The 21486-nt window shown below is 39.0% G+C and overlaps 1 protein-coding gene and 1 long non-coding RNA gene across 12 annotated transcripts in view; one reads left to right on the top strand and one right to left on the bottom strand.

The window, feature by feature from the left end:
- The window catches only part of Tpx2 (TPX2, microtubule-associated), a 63230-nt gene that overhangs the window by 6599 nt on the left and 35145 nt on the right, over positions 1–21486 (top strand). For 9 of the 10 annotated variants that reach the window (XM_005384888.2, XM_013514190.1, XM_005384891.2 and 6 more), the window contains 3 exons: positions 11109–11284; positions 15813–15935; positions 20448–20574. In XM_005384888.2, the coding sequence (XP_005384945.1) occupies positions 11179–11284; positions 15813–15935; positions 20448–20574 (356 nt within the window). In that variant the 5' untranslated portion in view covers positions 11109–11178. Of the gene's footprint in view, positions 1–82; positions 123–11108; positions 11285–15812; positions 15936–20447; positions 20575–21486 lie in introns of those variants that run through there. The other variant, XM_005384890.2, reaches the window with a different exon arrangement.
- The window catches only part of LOC106148484, a 34404-nt gene that overhangs the window by 532 nt on the left and 12386 nt on the right, over positions 1–21486 (bottom strand). The window contains exon 3 of one of the 2 annotated variants that reach the window (XR_001233975.1): positions 14696–14878. The exons of the other annotated variant lie outside the window; for it this stretch is intronic. This is a non-coding gene — a long non-coding RNA (uncharacterized LOC106148484). Of the gene's footprint in view, positions 1–14695; positions 14879–21486 lie in introns of those variants that run through there. 2 annotated transcript variants of the gene reach the window in all.

Here is a 21486-nt window from a genome sequence, read left to right as displayed (position 1 = left end):
TTGGCCTTGAGCTCACTTTTTAGCCCAGGCTGGTCTCAAACTCAGATCCTCTTGCCTCTGCCTCCTGAGTGCTGGGATTATAGGCGTGTGCCACCACGCCCGGCTTGTGAGTCTTAAAAAAGGTGATGTTATGCTCACAAGTCTGAAAGAGAAATGATAGAAAAATATATTTGCTTGAGGTTCTGGACAGTGATGAATTAGAACAAGTGTCTGTGTGTCCTGTGCTGACTTCTGAGTGCTTGGACAGTGAGGGATTGTCATTGGATTTTAAATTGACCCAATTTTGGAAGCTTCATAGATCTGTTTCTGTAAACAGATCTAGTTTCAACATAGAAGTTAACAAACATAAATGTGGAAACAAAGTCCATTAAACTTCCTTCAGACTTAGTTTGTGACTTTGATTAACAGTTAAAGTTGCATGCTGGATTATGTTGCCATTTACTAACTCTTGCTAATCCCTTATGTACAAGGGAAAAAATGTAGGTGTTTTTTCCTTGGGTAAAATGAAAATAACTCTTATTTTACTTGTAATGTAATAGGATCTCTTATCCCTTGTGAAAGGAGAGGGTGTTCTTGGGGAAATGGAACTGCCTGGATGGGACTATACTTCTAATGAAATCTTAACTTAATCTATTTATTCTGTTGCATTACCAGTTGCTTAACTGCTGCTTTTCTCTCCCCTAGAAATAGGGAAGGCGCTTAGCACTAGCTGGATACTGAGGTGCTTGAGAGCATCTATCATGCCAGTCTTTTTTTTTTTTTTTTTGTACTGGGAATCGAACTCAGGGCCTCATACTTGCCAGGCAGGCACTGTGCTGCTGAGCTACGTTCCTGGCCCCAGTCTTTGTTTTGCTAGGAGCTGCTAGTTTGCTATTTCAGCCCTGCTTAGAATGCACCTTCTTGTAGCTTTCCCCCACACTCTGAACCTGCACCTTTTGATTTATAGAGCTTGTCAAAGCTAGTTTATTTTTGGTTTGAGAGTGAAGAGAGACAGGAGGCAATGGGAGGTTAATTTCAGATGAAAGTGGAAACATGTTACATCGCTTCTTCTGCATTGATCCCCATTCATTTCCCTTTCCTATTTATTTCTTCTGTCGGAAAATGTCAACATTCATTTTTATTCTTTTTTTTGGTACTGGGACCTTGTGCTTGCCAGGCAGGTGCTGTGCTGCTGAGTTATACCCTGAGCCCTAACATTTTTTTTGTTGTTTGTTGTTTTTTTTTTCCGGTACTGGGAATCGAACTCACAACCTTGCGCTCGCCAGGCAGGCGCTGTGCCGCTGAGCTAAATCCCCAGCCCCGCTAACATTCATTTTTAATCTATAGAACTTTATGGGCCTGTCTCTGTGCTTTAGGTATGTCCAGCACCAGGAAGCCCTCACTGACTGTCCTTCACCTGGTTCTCCTTTGCACTTCCTGATTGCCCTCTGTTCATGCCCTATTACAGCAAGGATCATCCCATACTTTGTTTCTGTATTCCCCATTCAACTGTTAGTTTCTTAAGGGAGGGGATTTTATATATTTATGTAAAGGCTATGTCTGTATACTTTCAGTCTTTGTTTTTGGAAGCGAGAAATGGGTTATATTGCATGATGGATGACGTTTGATAAGCAGTTTTAAAAAGAACTTCCCTAATTCATGGCATATGGGATAGGTCTGTTGTAGAATTATTGTTCATTAATATCTAGTTCTTCACTCAGAATATTTCTCGTTTTATAAGCGTCACAGCTGTGGGAGATTCAGATAATTTTGAAATGTGAAGCTGATTCTCTTGCTTGGCAACTTGATTTGTTTGGGGGAATGTGGTTGACGCATGTGCCTTTTTTTTTTTCCAGTGAGACCTGTTGACAGAAATTCAATCTTGATTAAGGGGTGCAGGAAAGCATCCAGTTTTCCCATGCCTGGGGCCCTCTCATTTAAACAGTTACCTTTAGTTCTAGTCTATTTCATTTCCCACGAGACCCTATGGACTTTGAATTTTGAAGCTTTCCCCAGACCCCCCGTTTTTCAGGGAGGCTGGATGGTGCCCTGAGTTGGTCATATTAGACTCAAAGATAGCTCAAAAGAAACTTTTAATTTTATTTATTTTGTTTTTTGAGGCAGGGTCTCCCTATGTAGTTCAGGCTGGCCTCCAACTTATGGCAATCTTCCTACCTCAGCCTTCCAAGTGCTGGGATTACAGGTGTGTGTCACACACCTGGTTTACGTATTTCCTTTTTTTTTTTTTTTGTTTGGTACCTGGAATAAAACTCAGGACCTTGCACTTGCCAGGCAGGTGCTTGTGGTGCTGACTACATCCCCGGCCCTACCTATTTTTTTTTTTTTTGTAGGAATGTTTATAGAAAAACTTTATACATCAGATACTTCTTCCACCTACTAGCTGGTGATCTTGGAGTAGCTTAATTTCTCTGCGCCTGAGCCTTTATTTGTAACATAGTTATGATGGTATCTATCTTCTATATTGTAATTAAATGAGGTGATTTATGTGAAGTGCCTCGTAAGGTGCTTGGCCTGCTTGCAGTAGACAGTATTTGTAAGCTGTTATCTCTAAGTGGTTTTGTCTCTTGTACCATGACATTTGTTACTTATCTATTTACTTTTTTTGTGTAGTACTATGGCTTAAACTCATACTTTGTGCATGTACTATATTATTGAGCTACACCTCTAACTTTAAAAAAAGTTTTTTATTTGGAGACAAGGTCTCGCTAAGTTGCCTAGGCTGGGCTTGAATGTGCAACCTTTCTGCCTCAGCCTCCCATAGTGCTGGGATTGTAGGCGTTCACTACCATAGTTGGTAAAATTGTAAATACAACAGGTAGTGGATAAGAACAGAGCCTTTAGTGCCCATGTAGGCTCAAACCCTGACTGTGCAACTTCTTAGCTGTGTGACCATAAACAAGTGAATAATCTCTAGATCTTAGTTTTCTCATCTGTAAAATGAAGATAATAATGGTACCTACTTTATAGTAATGTTTGAGGACTTATGAGTTAGTACATGTAAAACACTGCCAGTAGTGCCTGGCATTAGCACTTAGTAATTAGTAGCTATTATTATTTTTAACCTTTTTCAATTTTATATAACCTTTTATTAAGTTAGTACTTAGTAATCATTTTTATTTTGAAATATTAGAATACATAAATTTATTAGCCAATATACAGACTGTGTAAATGGGAAGCATTATTTCCCAAAAACAAGAGATTTGACAATGTTGGGTATGCCAGAGTGTTTAATAATTTCAGAATATCCAGCATAACTGGGACTGCAAACATAATTTTATTTATTTATTTTTTTGGCTTTTTGAGACAGGATCTCACTATGCAGTTCGGGCTGGCCTTGAGCTCATTTTGTAGCCCAGACTGGTCTTGAACTCGCAATGATCCTCCTGCCTTAGCTTCCCGAGTGCTGGGATTATAGATGTGTGCCACCATACCTGGCTTGTGAACATAATTTTAGATGGAAATAAATAATGCTTAACTGAATAGGTATGCATTCATGTAATAATAAAACATTAAAAGAATGTAAAGGTTTTACATAGTGATTCTGGACATGGTGGCAAATGCCTGTAATCCCAGGATTCTGCGAGGCTGAGGTAGGAGGACTGGAAATTTGTGCCCAGCCTGGACAATTTAGGTACTTGGTGAGACCCTGTCTCAAAATAAAAATTAGGAAAAAGTCTGGGTATATAACTGTGAAGGCCTTGGGCTCAGTCTCCAGTACCACCAGCAAAATAAAAAAGAAAAGGTTTATACAGTTTAAAAAGCCTTCCTCTAATTCTTATCTTCCCACAGCTCCCACCGCAGAGCCAACTAAACTATTAACCCTTGTGTCTTCTTCAACAAACAGTCTGTGTATTTGAGTATATTTTGACTTTTCCCTCTTTTTAGAACAATGGAAGCATGGTCTTCTACATTTGTTCTCTTGCTTAACAACTCTTGAAATTTTTTTTAGGGAAGGGATAGGGTCTCGCTGTGTAGTTCAGGAGTTCAGGGTGGCCTTAAACTCACTTATGTAGCCGAGGCTGGCCTCAGACTGTCAGGGTCCATTCTGCCTCAGCCTACCGAGGGCTGGGATTATAGGCATGCGCGACCACGCCTGTGGCCAGCTCTTTAAGTTTAAATTGCTGTATTTACAGTTATCTCCTATTAAAGTTACCTAATAATAATTCATTTTATAGTGTGTCATAATTTATTCAACTAGTTCCCTGTTGGGACTTGGGGTGTTAGTTATTTAGACTTTTATGAACAACGCCATATTGAACTTTTTTTGTTTGTTTTGTTTTGTTTTTGAGACAGTCTTACTGTGTAGTGTAGTTCAACCAGGCCTTGAACTCACTATATAGCCCAGGCTGGCCTCAAAATCCTGTGATCCTCCTGCCTCAGCCTCTTGAAGCATGTAACACTGGGCCCTCCTTCCACTTTCTTATACTTACACATGCTTAAATAGATATCTGTAGGATAAATTTCTCTCTGCAGAATAAACTCTGCAGTTTATCTGTAGGATAAACTCTCTCTGCAGATTGCTCCTCATAGACACTAGCAGTAGAGCTTCATAATTAAAAAAAAAAAGAAAAAGAAAAAGAAAAAGGATGCGAGTGGTTTCCAGCAGCAGGCTTTGGTGTAGTCGTGGTGTTTAGAAGGCAAGTGGGACCGCTGCATGTTACATTCCAGCTTCTGTCCTTCCCCGGCATTAGTTGTCTTCATTACATTTCTGCCTGGGAAGTGTTCCCAGTGACCTCACTTAGGCATTAAGATCATGGGAATCCAAGATTTTCCCATGTCTTCCAGCATGTTTGTTCACAAGAACAGGAAAATTGGGTGCCTGCCTGCCAGAAAGTTTCAATTACTGTCAGCCACTGAGAAGTCCTTCACTGAGGATCTTTTGAGTCGAAATGCGGTTAAGGAGAGGAAAAGGATGTGTAGGTCAGGTGGCAGTGGTTGATGATACGTTAAGGTAGTGTATTTCATAGCGTGTGAGATGCCTTCTCATTTGTCTATGGGAACTGGGTGGCAGAGAGGCGGGTAGAGTGACTTGCCATTGTCATATAAATTTACTAACTGCCAGATTGCTAGAATTCCAGACTTCTATGTTAGTTGGGAATTGTTTTTGGCTACAAGTGACAGGAAATGTAATTCTTGAAGCTTATAGTATTAGTTACAAAAAAAGTATGAGTTTTCTTAAGAGATCTGCAGGTGGGTAGTCAGTAGCTCAGTGCTGTGAGGGTCAATATCTGTTCTCTTAACCATCCACGCATGTATCTAAGATGGCTGCTGTAGTCCTAGCCCTTGGATGTGCTTTCAAGCAAAAGAAGGGTGAAGAGAACTGACAGAAATAGCTGTAGCAGGAAAATAAAAATTTTCCTATGAATTCTTCAACAAATTCTTAGTTCTGGTGGGTCAGAACTGTCCTATGAACACCCCAAGCTTGGGAGGTGGCTACGAAGGTGGTAACTTCCATTTTAGTGTACTTCCTACTGTTTTGATGATGTTTAATAAAAATGTTTTTATTTTTAGCAGTAGTAGGGATTGAACCCAGGCATCATGCACTTTAGGCAAGCATTCTACCGCTGATCACCCACCCCAACCAACATTTTTTAATATTTTGAGACAGGTCTTGATAGGTTGCCCAGGTTGGCCTCAAACTTGTGACCCTCCTACCTTAGCTTTCTGAGTAGCTGGGATTATAGGTGGGTGAGCTCTGTCATGCTCATCTTTTTTTATTTAACTTTTCATTAGTTATATAGATTAATGGGTTTCATTTTGCAGACGCCGACCTGCACATAACATGCTTTGATCATTTCACCCCACCCTGCCCCTAGTTTCATGTTTTGGGGGATTTCAGTGCATTAATACATTTTTCTCATATCCATCCTTCCTATTATCTTTTCTTCCTCCTGGCTAATAATAGCCTCCCTTCTACTTTTCTGATTTTTTTTTTAAGGCACAAGTCAGTATGTAGCCCAAGTTGCCATTGAACTCATGGCAGTCCTCCTGCCTCAGCCTTCTGACTGTTGGGATTACAGGCATGCACCACCTGGCCCTTTCTACTTTCTTGCCACCTTTTTTTAGATTGCTCGTATTGGGGAGAACATGAGCTATTTTTGTCTTTTTGAGTCTGGCTTATTTTGCTCAGTATGATAGCCTCCAGATCCATCTATTTCTGCAAATGACAAGGTCTCATTCTTTATAGATGGCTGAATAATACTCAATTGTGTATGTATGCCACGTTTTCTTTTTTGTTGTTTTGTTTTTTGCGATAGGGTCTTTCTCTGCAGTTCAGGCTTTGAACTCATGGCGATCTCCTGCATGCTGGGGTCACAGGTGTGTGCCACCACACTCAGCACATTTTTTTTTGTCCATTTATCTGGTGATGGTCACTGAGGCTGGGTTCATTATCTTGGTTTTTCTTTGTTGGGCGACAACATGGGTGTGCCCATATCCCTATAGTATTCTGACTTTAATTGGATTGAGTATATACCAAGGAGTGGTACAGCTGCATGCAGCAAATGGTAGCTCTGGTTGTAGTTTTTTGAGGAACCTCCATATTGATTTCCATAGCGGCTACCCTAATACTCATTCCTTCTACCACTGTAGAAGGGTTCCTTTAACTTACATTCTTCCCATAATTTATTGTTTTTTGTGTCCTTGCCAACAGATGTTCTGATTGGGATGATATGGAATCTCAGTGTAGTGTTTTGTGTGTGTGTTTGGTATGGTGCTGGCAATTGAGCCCAGGGCCTTGTATATGCTGGGCAAGTGCTCACCACTGAGATATATACCCCCAGCTCTCAGTTTGATAAGCGTTTCTCTAATGGCTGGAGATGTTAAACTTTTTTTAAAAATTTTTTTTTTATTTATGTTGAACATTTTTTTCATATACTTATTGGCCATTTGTACTTCTTTTGAGAAGTGCCTGATCAATTCATTGGCTTGTTTATTGATTGGGCAATTTGGTTTTTTGATGTTAAGCTTTGAGTTCTTCACATATTACATATATTAATCTTCTGTCAGAAGAGTAGTTAGTTCATAAAGATTTTTTCCTATTGTATAGGCTGTCTCATATCCATCCTTCCTATTATCTTTTCTTCCTTGCTGTGCACAAACTTTAATTTGAAGGGCAGCTGTGCTCACTACTATACCACCAATGCAAAAACTTTAATTTGATCTAGTCTATCTGTTGATGTTTTTGCTGTTTCCTGTGCTACTGGGTTCCTATTTAGGAAGGACTTCAAGTGTTTCCGTTATGTTTTGTTTTCTTTTAGCAGTTTCAAATTTTCAGGCCTTATACCGAGATCTTTTATCCTTTTTTTTTTGAGACAGGGTCTCACTATATGTAGTTCAGGCCGGCCCTGAACTTATTTTGTAGCCTGGGCTGGCCTTGAACTTGGAGCAATCCTATTGCCTCAGCCTTCGGAGTGCTGGGATTATAGGTGTGCACCACCATGGCTGGCAGATCCATTTTGAATTTTTTTTTTTTTTTTTTTTTTTTGAGACAGGGTCTTGCTATGTAGTTCAGGCTGGCCTTAAAAAATTTAGAATGGGGATAATAGAAAACCTTCTTTTTAGGTCAAAGGACTGTTGAGAATGGATTTACTTGGAAATAAAGTAAGCAAAAAGAGAACTGTGTTACTATACTCCTCTAATTCATGAAGTAGGAACAAAAGAACATGGAAAGAACATCTGACATCAGAAGCCTCTGTTCTAGATCTAGCTCTGTCTTTACATAACTGTGATATTAGACAAGTTATTTAGCCTAACTTTCAGCTTTTCTGAGGAGAATAATTGGTGCTTTACAGAATTTTTGTGAGCATTAGAAATAATATGGATTTAGTACTTAGCAATAAAAATAAAAATTAAAAATAAAATACCAGGCATGATGGTGTGAGCCTGTAATCCCAGCCTTTGGGAGTCTGAGGCAGGAGGATCATTGTAAGTTTGAGACCAGCTGGGGCTACAAAGTGAGCTCAAGGCCAGCCTGAACTGTATAGTGAGACCCTGTCTCAAAAAGACAAAACATAAAAATTAAAAAAAAAAAAAGTACTTAACAGTACTTGGCATGTCGTGATCACCTCTGGTAACTTTTTAACCATGAACACTAATACTATTGTTATGTGATCTTAGGAGACCCCTTTTTGCCTTAATTAATCTTTATCTATAAACTGCAAAAGTTAGGTGTTACCAAAGATTCCTCAATTCTGAAAGGATTCTGGCTAACCTGAGTTCATAGGAGAGACCATAGGAAGTTGTTCTCTGATCAAGGTCACTGTGTAAATCAGATATTTGTTTGTTATAACATATATTATTAAGATGTGGGAGAAAAGGGAGAGAAAAGGGATTTAAAAAAGAATTAAGATATACTCTGTACATGTACCAGCTCCACGCAGGGAATGGAAACATTATGTATTGCAAACACATCAAAAAAAAAAAAAGGCCGAGGATATATCAGTGGCACAGTGCCTGCCTGGCAAGTGCATGGTCCTCAGTTTGATTCTCAGTACCAAAAAAAAAAAGGAATTGAGATGGAGGGAGGGAAGGGAAAGGGAATAATAAAGGAATTAAGATGTATTATGTACTATAAACATGAATAATAAAAAATGTAAAACAACAACAAAACCAAAAACAAATTCCCAAATCTTAAGATACTGTAAGGCACAGAAGTACCTGCTCATTCACCCTTGAATGATATATATATATGTGTCACTGAGAGAAGCCAGCCTTCCACTGAACAATAGTGTGAGCTGGGAGCAACTAATCTCATGCCTTGTTTAAGGGTGTAGTGGTATAGTAGGAGATAAGCCTGAAGGCTGTTAGTGCACAGCGGTGGGAGGGTTTGGGGAACTGGCATATTCCCCTGGTGATGTCAGTGGGTGTCATTCTTCTGCGGAACATTTTCACAGTTGGTTGTCAAGAGTCTCTGACCCAGCAAATTCAGCTTCTTAGGATTTACAGTATCTTAAGGGGAAAATTATGGGTATGTACAGAAATTTATATACAAAAATTTTTCTAGAAATATTTTAGAAGTGAAAATACTGGAAAAAAGACTAAAAATGCAGAATAAATAATAATGATACACTCTTAATTTTTATGTCTGTTGACATGAAGAAATGCTTTTAATATGCAAAGCAGATTTAAAATGTCAGTGATCTAGGCTAGTGTTTAGTGATAGAGCAATTGCCTAGTAAACATGAGACCCTGTACCATCCCAGCACTGCAAAGAGGCAAAAAAAGTAAATTCATTTTTAAAATATAAAATAATAGTGCTGGGGGGCTGGGGATATAGCTCAGTGGCATAAGCGCCTGTCTGGCAAGCACATAGTTGTGAGTTCGATCCCCGGTACTGCAAAAAAAAATAGGGCTGGGGACGCAGTTTGGTGATGGAGTACTTACCTAGCATACATGAGCCTTGGGCTTGATCCTCAGCACCAGAAAAGCAAAGCAAACAAAAAAGTAAAATAGTTTGTATATTTATATGAAGGTGAACTCTGGGTAAGGTGGTACTATAGATTACCATATTTTTAAAATTTTTAAGTACTTAGTTTTATAAAAGCTTTTAAATTACCTTTAAAAAATTAACATGTGCTATTATAATGAAATAAAAGTTTGAAGAAACTCATTAATTTAAAAAATGTTTATGCAAGTGATTACTGGTATCAACTTCCCTTCCAAGATTCAGAATATTTTTAAGCACATGTTGTTCCCTGGATAAAGACAAATGGCTCATTGAGTTTCATAGCCAAATTATTTGCCAATGAGTGTAGTAGGTAGGCTGTTTTTTCAGGCCACTTCCAGCTATTTTATAAGCGAGATATATCTGGAATGGAGGCTGATTTTAAACCTATAGAGGTTTCCATATGGTAGAATATAAAATATTATATACAGGGGTGGAAGTGGGCCCTTATCTTTGACTTGTTACTTTCAGTTGTTTTGCATATTATACATTTTATGTGTATTGTAAAGTCATTTTCTTTTTAAAATTTTATTTATTGATTGATTGATTGATTGTCTTTTTGAGACAACTTGCTATGCAGTTCAGGCTGGCCTTGAGCTCACTTTGTAGCCCAGGCTGGTCTCAAACTTGCAATGATCCTCCTGCCTCAGTCTCCTGAGTGCTGGGATTATAGGCATGTGCCACCATGCCTGGCCTAAAGTCATTTTCTTAACATTATTTCTGTTTTTTTGGTGGGCAGTACCAAGGATTGAATCCAGACCTAAGCATGTGCTCTAGTATTGACCTATATTCCCTAATCCAGGAAAAGTATTTCTAAGGAAAGAACCTGTATTGCCTGTCATGTGGTGCATACATACAATCCCATTACTTGGGAGGCTGAGGCAGGATTGCTGCAAGATTGAGGCAACCTATGCTACTTAGTGAGTTCAAGGCCAACTTGAACTACACAGCAAGACACTGCCTCAAACCAAACCAAACCAAAGCAAACCAAACCAAAGCAAGCCAAAGCAAAGCAAAGCAAAGCAAAGCAAACCAAACAATCCTGTACTTGCAAAACTGTATCTAGCACGTACTTTGTATAAGGTGCTGTGCTAAAGTACTTTGACAGATAGACGACGTGTATACAAGTCAAATGCGTTCTTGTTTTTAGGAACTTCAGTGTACTCTAAATATAAAATTGGGTAGGTATTACAGCAAAGATATAGACAGAGCACTGTGGCTTTAGAAACACAAGAAATATGTATGGTAGGAAGAAACTGGGAAAGAGTTCATAGAAATTTGGATTTTGAATGATAATATATTAGGCATAAAAGTCACTGTGTTTCAGAAATGAGGTTATTAGGGCAGAGGAGCTCTAGAGATGAGAAAGTGGTAGTGAGGGAAAATATTAAAGTAATGGATGTAAAACACCTAGCACAGTACCTGGCATATTGTAAGCACTCATCAAAATTTCTGCTTCTTTCTAATTCAAATATGTTTACCTCAACGAGTGTTTTCAAGTTACCAAAACAGACAAAACCCCTAAATTTTAGGTTAATTTGACAAAAGAAGTATATTGTCCAGGTGATATTCAAAATTACAATTATGGTAGTAAAACTGGAGTAGGAATCAGTCAGTACCTTCAATTAATATGAGCCAAATTTCTGAACCATTCTCTCCCCAGAAACTGACCTGTTGAGAAACGTGATACAAATACTGGGAAAAGCCTGCTCTTTCGCACAAAGAGTAGGACAATGTCACACATTAAAAACTCTTACTCCTTTGATGCTCCCTCGGACTTCATCAATTTTACATCCTTGGATTATGAGGAAGATACAGAAAACATAGATTCGTGGTTTGGTAAGTATCTGCTTTTTCTGGCCCTGTTAGGGTTATGCTGAGAATCTTTCACAAATAGAAAAGGTTGCAAGAAAATAACTAGAACATAACCTTTGTTTGGTACCAAGACATCTTGTCATCTACGATTTGATAGAAATGCAGTTGACTTTTTTTCTTTTTGAGACAGGGTTTCACTATGCAGTTCAGGCTGGCCTTGAACTGACAGCGATCCTCTTGCCTCCGCCTCCCGAGTGCTGGGATTACAGGCTTGAGCCACCATACCCAGCAGTGTTGACTTTTGGAATACGTGGGTTTGAATTTTGTGGTTTTTACTTTTTTGTTTTTTTTTTTTTGATTTGTAAATAATTTGTTTTTTTTTGATTCGTAAATAATTTGAACAAACTCAGATAGATGAACTGCATAGCCTAGAAATATCAAAACCATTAAGAATACAGGAGGTATTATCATGAGAACATAAAATATATGTAAACAATAGCCTTATTTTATCATTTACTACCATAAAGTATACACACATCTAGTATAAAAATTAAAAAGGCTGGATGTGGTGGTGCACACCTGTAATCCCAGCACTCTGGAGCCCGAAGCAGAAGGATCACTGTTTTTAGGCCAGCCTGGCTACTTGACTAGTTCAAGGCCAGCCTAAACTTCAAAACAAGACTCTGTCTTTTTTTTTTGTTTTTTCTCCGGTACTGGGAACTGAACTCACGACCTTGCGCTTGCCAGGCAGGCGCTTTGCCGCTGAGCTAAATCCCCAACCCCAAGACTCTTGTCTTTTTTTTAAAAAAACAAAACAAAACAACAAAAAAGTTAAAATTTGTGCTTGCTTCAGCAGCACATATACTAGAAAGTTAAAATTTGCCAAAATTTATGTACAAGGTGTTATATGCAGAGAGAAATGTAAATAACTGTGAAGATGCAGTGTTAAAGTATAACTATAAAATTAGCTGATATAATTTTGTAGCTGCCTTGTGTTTTCAAGAGCCAAAAGTTCTCTGTAGATTTTCAACTTGTATGAGTCAATGCTGTAACTCTTGAGTTAGTCAAGAGTCAGCTGTAATGGAAATGCCGTTATTTTGGGAATGGACGCTAAGTACAAATTAAGGTTATTTTTCAGTTTAGTGTTACAGGCTTTGGGGACATATGGGAAAAGTCGGATGAAACAATGTTCAGTGAAACTACAGGACTCAAACATGCCTGTAGTGGTGGCAGCCACCTCAACACTTGCTCTATTACCATTTGGGTGTAGAGTATAGTATTACAGCTGGAATGTTGACACTGATACAATTTATTCCTCTTACTCAGATTTCTATAGTTTTACTTGTATTTTTATTTTTTTGCGTTTGTATATGTATTAGGTTCTTTGCAATTTTTTTTCTTAAAGGGTCTCACTATGTAGTTCAGGCTGGCCTTAGACTCACTATATAGACCAGGCTGGCCTAGAATTTATGGCAGTCCTGCTGCCTCAGCCTCCTGACTGCTGAGATTATGGGCTTGGGTGATCACTGTAGCTAAATTTTTTGCAGTTGTATCACTTGTGTAGGTTTCCATGTCTACCATCTCAGTCAAGATATACTGAATAGCCAGGCATGGTGGTGCATGCCTATAATCCTAGCACTTGGGAGGCTGGGGCAGGAGGATTGGCATAAGTTTGAGGCCAGCCAGAACTACACAGTGAGACCCTGTCTAAAAAAAAAGAGGGTCTGGAAATACAGCATATAGCTCAGCCGCACAGCGCCTACCTATCAAGTGTGAGGTCCTGAGTTCAATTCCCGATTACCCCCCCCCAATAATGAATAGTTTTAACATCACAAAGATCCTGTTTTGCCCTTTTATTTTTCTTTATTTACTTCTGAGACCAGAATTTCATTACACCTTGCCATGCTATTTTGTACAGGCTGACCTTGAACTCTGAAGCTTCTTTTTTTTTATGAGACAGGGTCTCGCTATGGAGTTCAGACTGGCCTTGAACTCACTTTGTAGCCAAGCCTGGTCTTGAACTTGCAACAGTCCTCCTACGTCAGCCTCCAGAGTGCTGGGATTACAGGCGTGTGCCACAGTGCCCGGCTTGAACTCTGAAGCTTGAGAGATCCTCCTACCTTAGCTTCTTGAGTAGTTGGAACTGTAGGCATACACTGTTGTGCCTGGCTTGTTCCCCTTTTACTTACTTACTTACTTATTTATTTATTTGAGACGTGGTCTTGCTATGTATTCCAAACTGGCCTTGAATTCACTGTGTAGCCCAGGCTACCCTCAAACTCATGGTGATCTTCCTGCCTCAGTTTCCCAGGTTTTGAGAGTGTGGGTGTGTATCATCCCCACCTGGCTCTTGTTGCCCTTTTACAACTGCACACATCCCCCTCCCCTCAATCCTTCTCTCTCTCCCTTTTTTTCCCCTCTTTTCTTGAGACAGGTCTACTATGCAGACCAAGGTAGCCTTGAACTCACTGAAGCAGCCCAGACTGACCTCAGACTTGTGATTTGCTGTATCAGCCTCTCATATGCTAGGATTATAAGGTGTGCCACCAAGCCTGGCTTCCTCAATTCTTTTTTTTGTTTTTGTCTTTTTTTGCAGTGTCAGGCTGGGGATTGAACCCAGGGCCCTTGCACTGAGCTACACACCTAGCTAGCCCCTTTTTCTTTGTTTTTTGAGAGGTTCTTATTATGTAGTTCAGGCTGGCCTTGAACTCACTGAGATCATCCTGCCTGATCCTCTTGCCTCAGCCTCCTGAGTGCTGGGATTACAGGCATGAGCTACCACACCGTTTTGTTTTTTTGGGTGGGGGACAGGTTTTAACTATGTAGTTTAGGCCAGCTGGAAGTCACTATGTGGCCCAGGCTGGCCTCAAACTCACTGTGATCTTCCTACCTCAGCCTCCTAGGTGTTGGGATTATAGGTGTGTGCCACCATGCAATGCTTTTTTTTTTTTAAGAGACAAGCTCTTACTAAGTGGCTCAGGCTGGGTTTGAACTTGCATTCCTGCCTGAACCCTCTACAGTGCTAGAATTACAGCCTTGTGCTACCATACCCAGTTCCTCAATTTACTTCTTCTTTTTGGTACCAGGAATCAAACTCATGCCCTTGGCTAGGCAGGTGCTTTGCTACTGAGTATGTCCCTGTCCTCCTCAATTCATTTTTAAATGGAGACATTATGCTTCTAAGAACTTAATTCTCTTACCTAGATAGGATTTGTGATTTGGTTCCTGTGATGTGTAACAAACCCTAAAACCAGATCAATAATAAATAAGGATATGATTATGTCTTTGTATAACTTTGGGATAATATGTGCAAATAGTAGTTGATAGGGTCCCTTCATTTTATTCTTTCTCATTTCTGTCCTTATTAAAAGAAATCTTCAGTTTGTGGTAGTGACAAAAATGATTCCATTGAGTTGCACTTATCACTCACGGTGCAGTGTCTGAATATGATAGCATCCGCTCTTTTCTTGGAAAAGGACTTCAGTAGCATCCAGCGGGAATTGTGACAGCAGAGGTCCATGGGAAGTGGCGTGGGAGAAAAAGTAGAGAGAGGAGTGTCAGCTGTCCATGCCCTTGCTTTGCTGGGATCTGGAGAGTATGCCTGGGCTGAGATTTATTCTTCAAGTGTTTAAAAAAATAAGAACAGAAAATAAGTAAAAATTTAAAATTAGCATAGCCATACTATTAATTACAGTTTAGAAGAAAAAGCTTTGCCCACAGTCTTTAAAATGACTTTAGCTTGCCAGGCATGGTGGTACACGCCTGTAACCCCAGCACTTGGGAGGCTGAGGTAGGAGGATCATTGTGAGTTCGAGGCCAGCCTGGGCTACAAAGTGAGCTCAAGGCCAGCCTGAACTGCATAGCGAGACCCTGTCTCATAAAGACCAAAAAAAAAAGAAAAGACCTTAGCTGTAGCATCAGTTTCCCATTTTCTTCCAGATGGCCCCATCGTTTTGCACAGTTATAGTCAGAGCTCGTTTGCACAGAGTAGTTGTGCTGGGGCTCCCTGCATTCCTGGAGCCCGGTCAGTGGGCTGTGGTAGAATAGACCTTTTCCTGTTTGGCACTGACTTTCAGGCACAGCAGAGCCTAGGATAATAGTCCTTGAGAGAAACTAGCTCTGCTCCATTCTCACACATCCCACACTCCCATCTTCTAGCCCTGTTGAAGAAGAATCTATGCCTGAGATAGCCAAGCATTTGCTGGTGGCTGCAGTTTTCTTTAAGAGGAACATGATGTACTTGGGTGGGAGATAAGGGTAGGTCATGTTGTGTGGCTCTAATTGTGTATTAAGCAAAGATTAGGAGCTGTTCACAAGGTAGAATTGATATTTGTCTATCATACATTGTTCATTGTTGCCATTTTTTAGTGATAATTTTTGAAGTCTATATCTGACATATGTATACTTGTTTCCTTTTGAATATTGGAACTTTGCTTGTTTTTGGTACATGAGTTGGAAGAATCCTGGAAGGTGCTTTATTCCCCATTTTAAGTACCTGTTTCTGATTTGTTTTGCTTACTGTTTGGATAATGATAAAATTACCTTTCTACAGAGGAGAAAGCCAGTTTGGAGAATAAGTTTCTTGGGAAAAATGGGACAGGAGAGCTTTTTCAGAACAAAACTTCCTTGAGGAAAGCAAACCTTCAGCAGGCTAGTCTCACACCTTTGCGACCAGGTAAGAAAGAAAATTGTAGAAAAAAGCTCCTTGACAGAAAGGTGGGATAGTAATTATATATGGAGTCTGAGGAGCCGAGGAAATTACCTAAATGCTCTATCTCTTGGTAAAATGGACTAATTCATTTCACAGTGAACATAAGGGTAATCATGTGCTATAGGTTTAAAAAAAAAAAAATCTATTGAAACTTAAGCTGACATAAAATTTATTGCTTAGTATATAACTTGCCTTTTTTTTTAAGTACTGGGAATTAAACCCAGGGCCTTTACACTGAAATACATCCCAGCCTTTCTGAAAAGTTTTTTATTTTGGGAGTGTCATTAATTTGCTAAATTGCTGGGGCTAGGTAGAACTAAAATCCTTCTGTTTTAGTCTCCCAGAGTGCTGAGGTTATAAGTATAAACCACCATGCCTGGCACATAACTGTTGTATTTTCATGTCAAGATTAAATGTAACCTAATCTGGGTTTGACCAGGAAACATTACAATGGGAGAGACATACTGCTTGCTGCCATACAACAATTTTTCTGATTAAAAAGCCAGGCGTGGTGGCTCATACCTGTAATTCCACCACTTGGGAGACTGAGGTAGGAGGACTGCCATGAGTTTGAGGTCAGCTTAAACTGTATAGTGAGACACTGTCTCAAAACAGAAACAAAATGAATAAACAAAAACCTAAAACCTAAAACTTCAGATTTTAAAAGATGATTGACATTTATTTTTTATTTTTTTAAGCTAAGATGATTGACATTTAAACTAGTGGTTACTAAATCTGTAGAATATTGTCCGTTTGATCAGAGCCTGAGAAGCATGCTTTAAGATGTTGTAAGCTCTCTTGAAAATGGTTCTTTTAAAACAGAAAATCAGTTCAGTTGCACATAACATGTGATTCACATACTGTGTAATTCACTTCTGATGCATGTTAGTGTTTTTAGTGTATTTTGCAAAGTTATACAGTTGTCACCATAAATATTTGAAAATTATTATTTCAATTTTTATACATGTTTACAGCACGTAATGACCACATTCATCATGAGGAGTTGATACATGGATGTAACAAGTTTTAATTCTTTTTTCATTCCTTCACTCCTTTCCTCTCCATCCCTCCATTTCTTGGTCCCCTTTTGCAGAAGATCTGTCTCCCTGTTTCTTATTATCTGTCTTTTATTTTGGTCTTTATTTATGTTTTGGGTTTGTCATAAAAGAAACGGTGTGATATTTAAGCTTGTGTGTCTAATTTCATTTAATGTTATTGTCTCAAGGTGCATCCATTTTCCTACAAATGATTAAAGTTTGTCCTTCTTTATGGCAGAGTAGTACTGCATTGTGTATGAATACATTTTAGGAGTTGTGCTGCTGTAAACATGGGTATGCATGTATCGATGCAATATGAACATTTGAAAATTGAAACTGGCCTCAATCACATCATTAATTAGAGGGTTGTATCAGAGAAATAGCTGTAATTTCAGGGAACTTGTTTAGTCTGTAGTGTGAGCTGCTAGGCTTCCTTTAAGTAATTATTAATGGATATAGGTGATGTCTCTTGTACTGAGGATTTGAACAAGGACCCTAGACTTAGGTATCTTTCTTGTGCGAGGAGTTAGAACTCTTTGGCATGTTTTATTTGACATGTGAAATTCCTGTGCCTGTTTCTTCTGGTGAATTTCATTACTTCTTTCAATGTGGTGGATTTTTTTTTGCTATGATGGTGTGTCTGTGTGTGTGTATGTATATTTGTAGTACTAGAGATTGAACCCAGGGCCTTAGCACTGAGCTATATCCCCAGCTCGCTTGTTCTCTCTCTCTCTCTTACTCATGTCTGTCTCTGTCTGCCAGTCTGTCTGTCTATCTATCATCTATCTCATCTCTATTTAGAAATAAGATCTCAGTAGGTTGCTAAATTTCCAAGGCTGGAGTCTGAGGCCAGCCTGGGCTACATAGTAAATTCAAGGCCAGCCAGAACTGTATAGCGAGACCCTGTCTCCAAAATGCTCCACTCCCCCCAAAATTTTCCCAGGCTGGGCTTGAATTTGGGATCTCTTGGCTCACCCTCCCACAATGCTGGGAGAGGATGGGATTACAGAGTTACACCACTGTGGTGTTGCACCACTTTGTGTTCTTGAATTGAAAAGGCATATGATGTTACTTAGTTTATCTGCACCTCTTTCACTTTAAGTGTGTTTGACCCAGTGATTTGTATCATTAAGTAGAATAGAAAGCTCCAAAGTGAAAGGTTTTGCTTGGCAAAGATGATGCATACACTTTACATGTATGCCTTTTAGGTCTCTCAGAATCTTTGTATTCTTTCTCATTAATTATACGTTGTCACTTCTCTACTAAAATTGTTGACTCTGCCTAAAATTCCCTTCTGATTGAGAAGTGCCTACTCATCTTCAAGGTCAACTCAGAACCTCTTTTTGGTAACTGATGCCCTTTGTGGTTTTTTTTTTTTTGGTGGTCCTAACTGAACCCCAGGCCTTTGTATCGAGCTATATCCTGAGCTCTTTTTTAAATTTTTATTTTGAGATAGCATCTTGCTAATTACTAAGTTGCCTGGGCTGAGCTTGAATTTGGGATCCTTCTGCTTCAGCTCCCAGAATGCTGGACTTTATTAGTGTGGGTGGCATTATTTTTCTTTTTATAAATCTTCGGTTGGCATTATTTTTCTCTTTATAAAATTTTTAAGTTCAGTTTGATAAATTAAAAGAATTCTACATCTTTGTTTATGAGGGATCTTGGCTTTTTTGTGGTTGTGTGTGTGTGGCAATGCTCCCTTTTTAGTTTTTTAGAGGAATTTGTGTAGAATTGATACGTCTTTCTTAAATATTGGTATGTAGAATTAACTAAGGAAGTTATCTGGGTCTGGAGTTTTCCTTGTAGAAAGGCTTTTAACTTAAAATTCAATTGTTTTAATAGGTATAGATGATCTTTTTCTTTTTATAGTGCTAGAGTTTGAATTCAGAACCTCATGCATGCTGAACATATGCTCTATCACCAGATATGGATCTTTTTCTTTTAGAGTAAGCTGTGATAGTTTGTCATTCAAATTGTATATGTACCAAGTCATAAGATGAATGTATTATTACCTAAGTATCACAAACATATACTAAAATAAATAAATAGAAAATAGTGAATTAAAAAGAATTTATAGGCAAGAAGGTTTTCTTTTTTTTTTTTTTTAAGAAGGTTTTCATAATATTTCCTTGTTGTCCTTTAATATTTATAGATTTTTATAATGATGTCATCTCTCTTATTCCTAATACTGGTAAATTGTGTCTTTTCTATTTCCTGTATAGGCTGGCTGGGGATTTATTACTATTACTGATCTTCTCAAAAAACCTGCTTTTGATTTCACTGATGTTTTTCTATTTTCTGCTGTCTGTTTTATGAATTTCTACCCCCCACCTCAATACCCCGCCTCACCACACCCTGCCCTGAGGATTGAAGAAACCTAGGACCTCACACATGGTAGAGAAGTATTCTACCACTGAGCTACAGCTCCTGCCTTAAATGTGCAGTCCTCCTGCCTCCTTCCCAGGGTGCTGGGTAATAGACGTGTGCCACCTTACGTGGGTCAGCTTTTTTTAAAAAATTAATTTTTAAAAATTAGTTTGGGATTGAACCCATGTCCGCTTGTTACCATTCTCAGACTCTTTTTAGTTTCTCTTGGGTTTGAAAGCCTCTTTCTTTCTACTGCTGTATGGCATCCAACAAATTTATATGTTGAATTTTCATTTTCATTCCATTGAAAATACTTAAAATTTTCATTTTCAAATCTTCTTTGACCCATGTGTTATTGAGAAGTACGTTATTTATTCCAAATATTTGAGAGGGGTTTTCTAGAAATCTTTTACTGATTTCTTAGAGATTTAATGCCGTTGTGGTCAGAAGCATACTTTGTGTGGCTTGAATCCTTTTAAATGTACCGAGACAATTCCCTTGCTCACAGTATGGTCTGTCTTGATAAGTGTCCATATGTGCTTCAAAAGAATGTGGAGCCTGGGGCTGGGGATTTAGCTCAGCGGCAAAGCGCCTGCCTGGCAAGCGCAAGGTCGTGAGTTCGGTTCCCGGTACCGGAGAAAAACCAAAAAAAAAAAAAAGTGGAACCTGCTGACTTTGCCTGGACAGTTCGACCTCAGTTAGGTCAAGTTGGTTGGTAGTAGGGTTACTGTTTGTTTTGTTTTTGTTTTTATTTTGCAGTGATTCTCTTCCATGAAAGCTTTCAAAATTTTTATTAGGGTTCTGGTGTTCTAAAATGTGATGAAGGTGTGTTTGGAATGCTTTTTTTCTGATTTTCTGACATAGTATCTGAGGCTGGCGAGAGGCTAGCAAATATTTTGGCCATGGTTACTTCATTTCTGCTTTAACCAAAGTAGTTATTTTAAAAAAATGTTAACTGACACAAAACTGTACATGTTTATGGGGTAGGGTATGATAAATTGATATATGTATGCAATGTATAAGAAAGTAGGTTTTCTTTGAGATTTGAGTGCTAATTTTTGGTCTCCCACAGTTGAGAACACTTACTACAAAGAGGGAGAAAATGTAAATCTTGTGGAACATTCTAATTCATCGAATGCTTGTTGCACCCTGGAAGTTGAGGGAGCCAAATCAAGACATACTCCAGCCCAGCCTCAGAGGTGAGACCGTATGGGGGCCCAGATGTTGTGTTTATAATAATTATATTTAAAACCCGGTAACTTGATGCATGTGATGAAGCAAAGCAGTATGATTAATGTCGTGATACTGTAAACGCTTTCTGATGCTTCGAGAGAAATGGCCTCGATAGAGTAGTCCTTCTGTGGGTCCAAACTGTGAGAGACTGTATGGTACCTTAGTTAACACTTCAGAGCTTTGGTCTATGAGCTGAATTTATAGATAAGGGCTCAGAAATGAGGTGCTTGCTCAGGGTAAGTTCATTTCAGAGACAGGATTCAAATCCTAATCAGTCTGGTATAGTTGTTACATCTTCCTAATGTCAAATGTCTCTTTGTTCTTTAGGTTTACCTTTTTTTGGGGGGGGTGAGGTCTTGCTTTGCTATGTAGGCTGGCTTCAGTCACATTTCTGTTCTTGAGCTTCCTAAGTAGCTGGGACTGCAGGCACATACCACCTTGTCTGGTTTTCAGTATTTAAGCTTTCTCATGGTTGTGTTTGTGTAGTCATTTTCTCTCCTTTTACTTTAACCTATTTTTGCCTTTTATTTTATTTATTATTTTTGTGGTGCTTGAGATTGAATCTAAGATCTCATGCATGCTAATCACATATTCTACTACTGAGTTACACAACCAGTCTTGTCTTTGATTTTGTTGTTGTTGAGACAGGATCTCCCTATGTAGTTCAGGCTGGTCTTAAATTCGCTATATATATAGCCAGGCTGGCCTGAAACTTGTGGTGATCTTCCTGCCTCATCAACCCCCACAGTACTAGGGTTACAGGTATGCACCACTATGCCCCATCTTGCTTTTTTTTTTTTTGAGACAGGGTCTTGCTGTGTAGTTTAGGCTGGTCTTAAACTCACTATGTAGCCCAGGCTGGACTTGAGTTTGCAGCG

The sequence above is a fragment of the Chinchilla lanigera genome, unplaced genomic scaffold (assembly GCF_000276665.1).
Source record: "Chinchilla lanigera isolate Chin_1 unplaced genomic scaffold, ChiLan1.0 scaffold00021, whole genome shotgun sequence".
Taxonomy (NCBI): domain Eukaryota; kingdom Metazoa; phylum Chordata; class Mammalia; order Rodentia; family Chinchillidae; genus Chinchilla; species Chinchilla lanigera.
The sequence above is the reverse complement of the archived record's forward strand: the minus strand, read 5'-3'. Positions and strand labels throughout refer to the sequence as shown.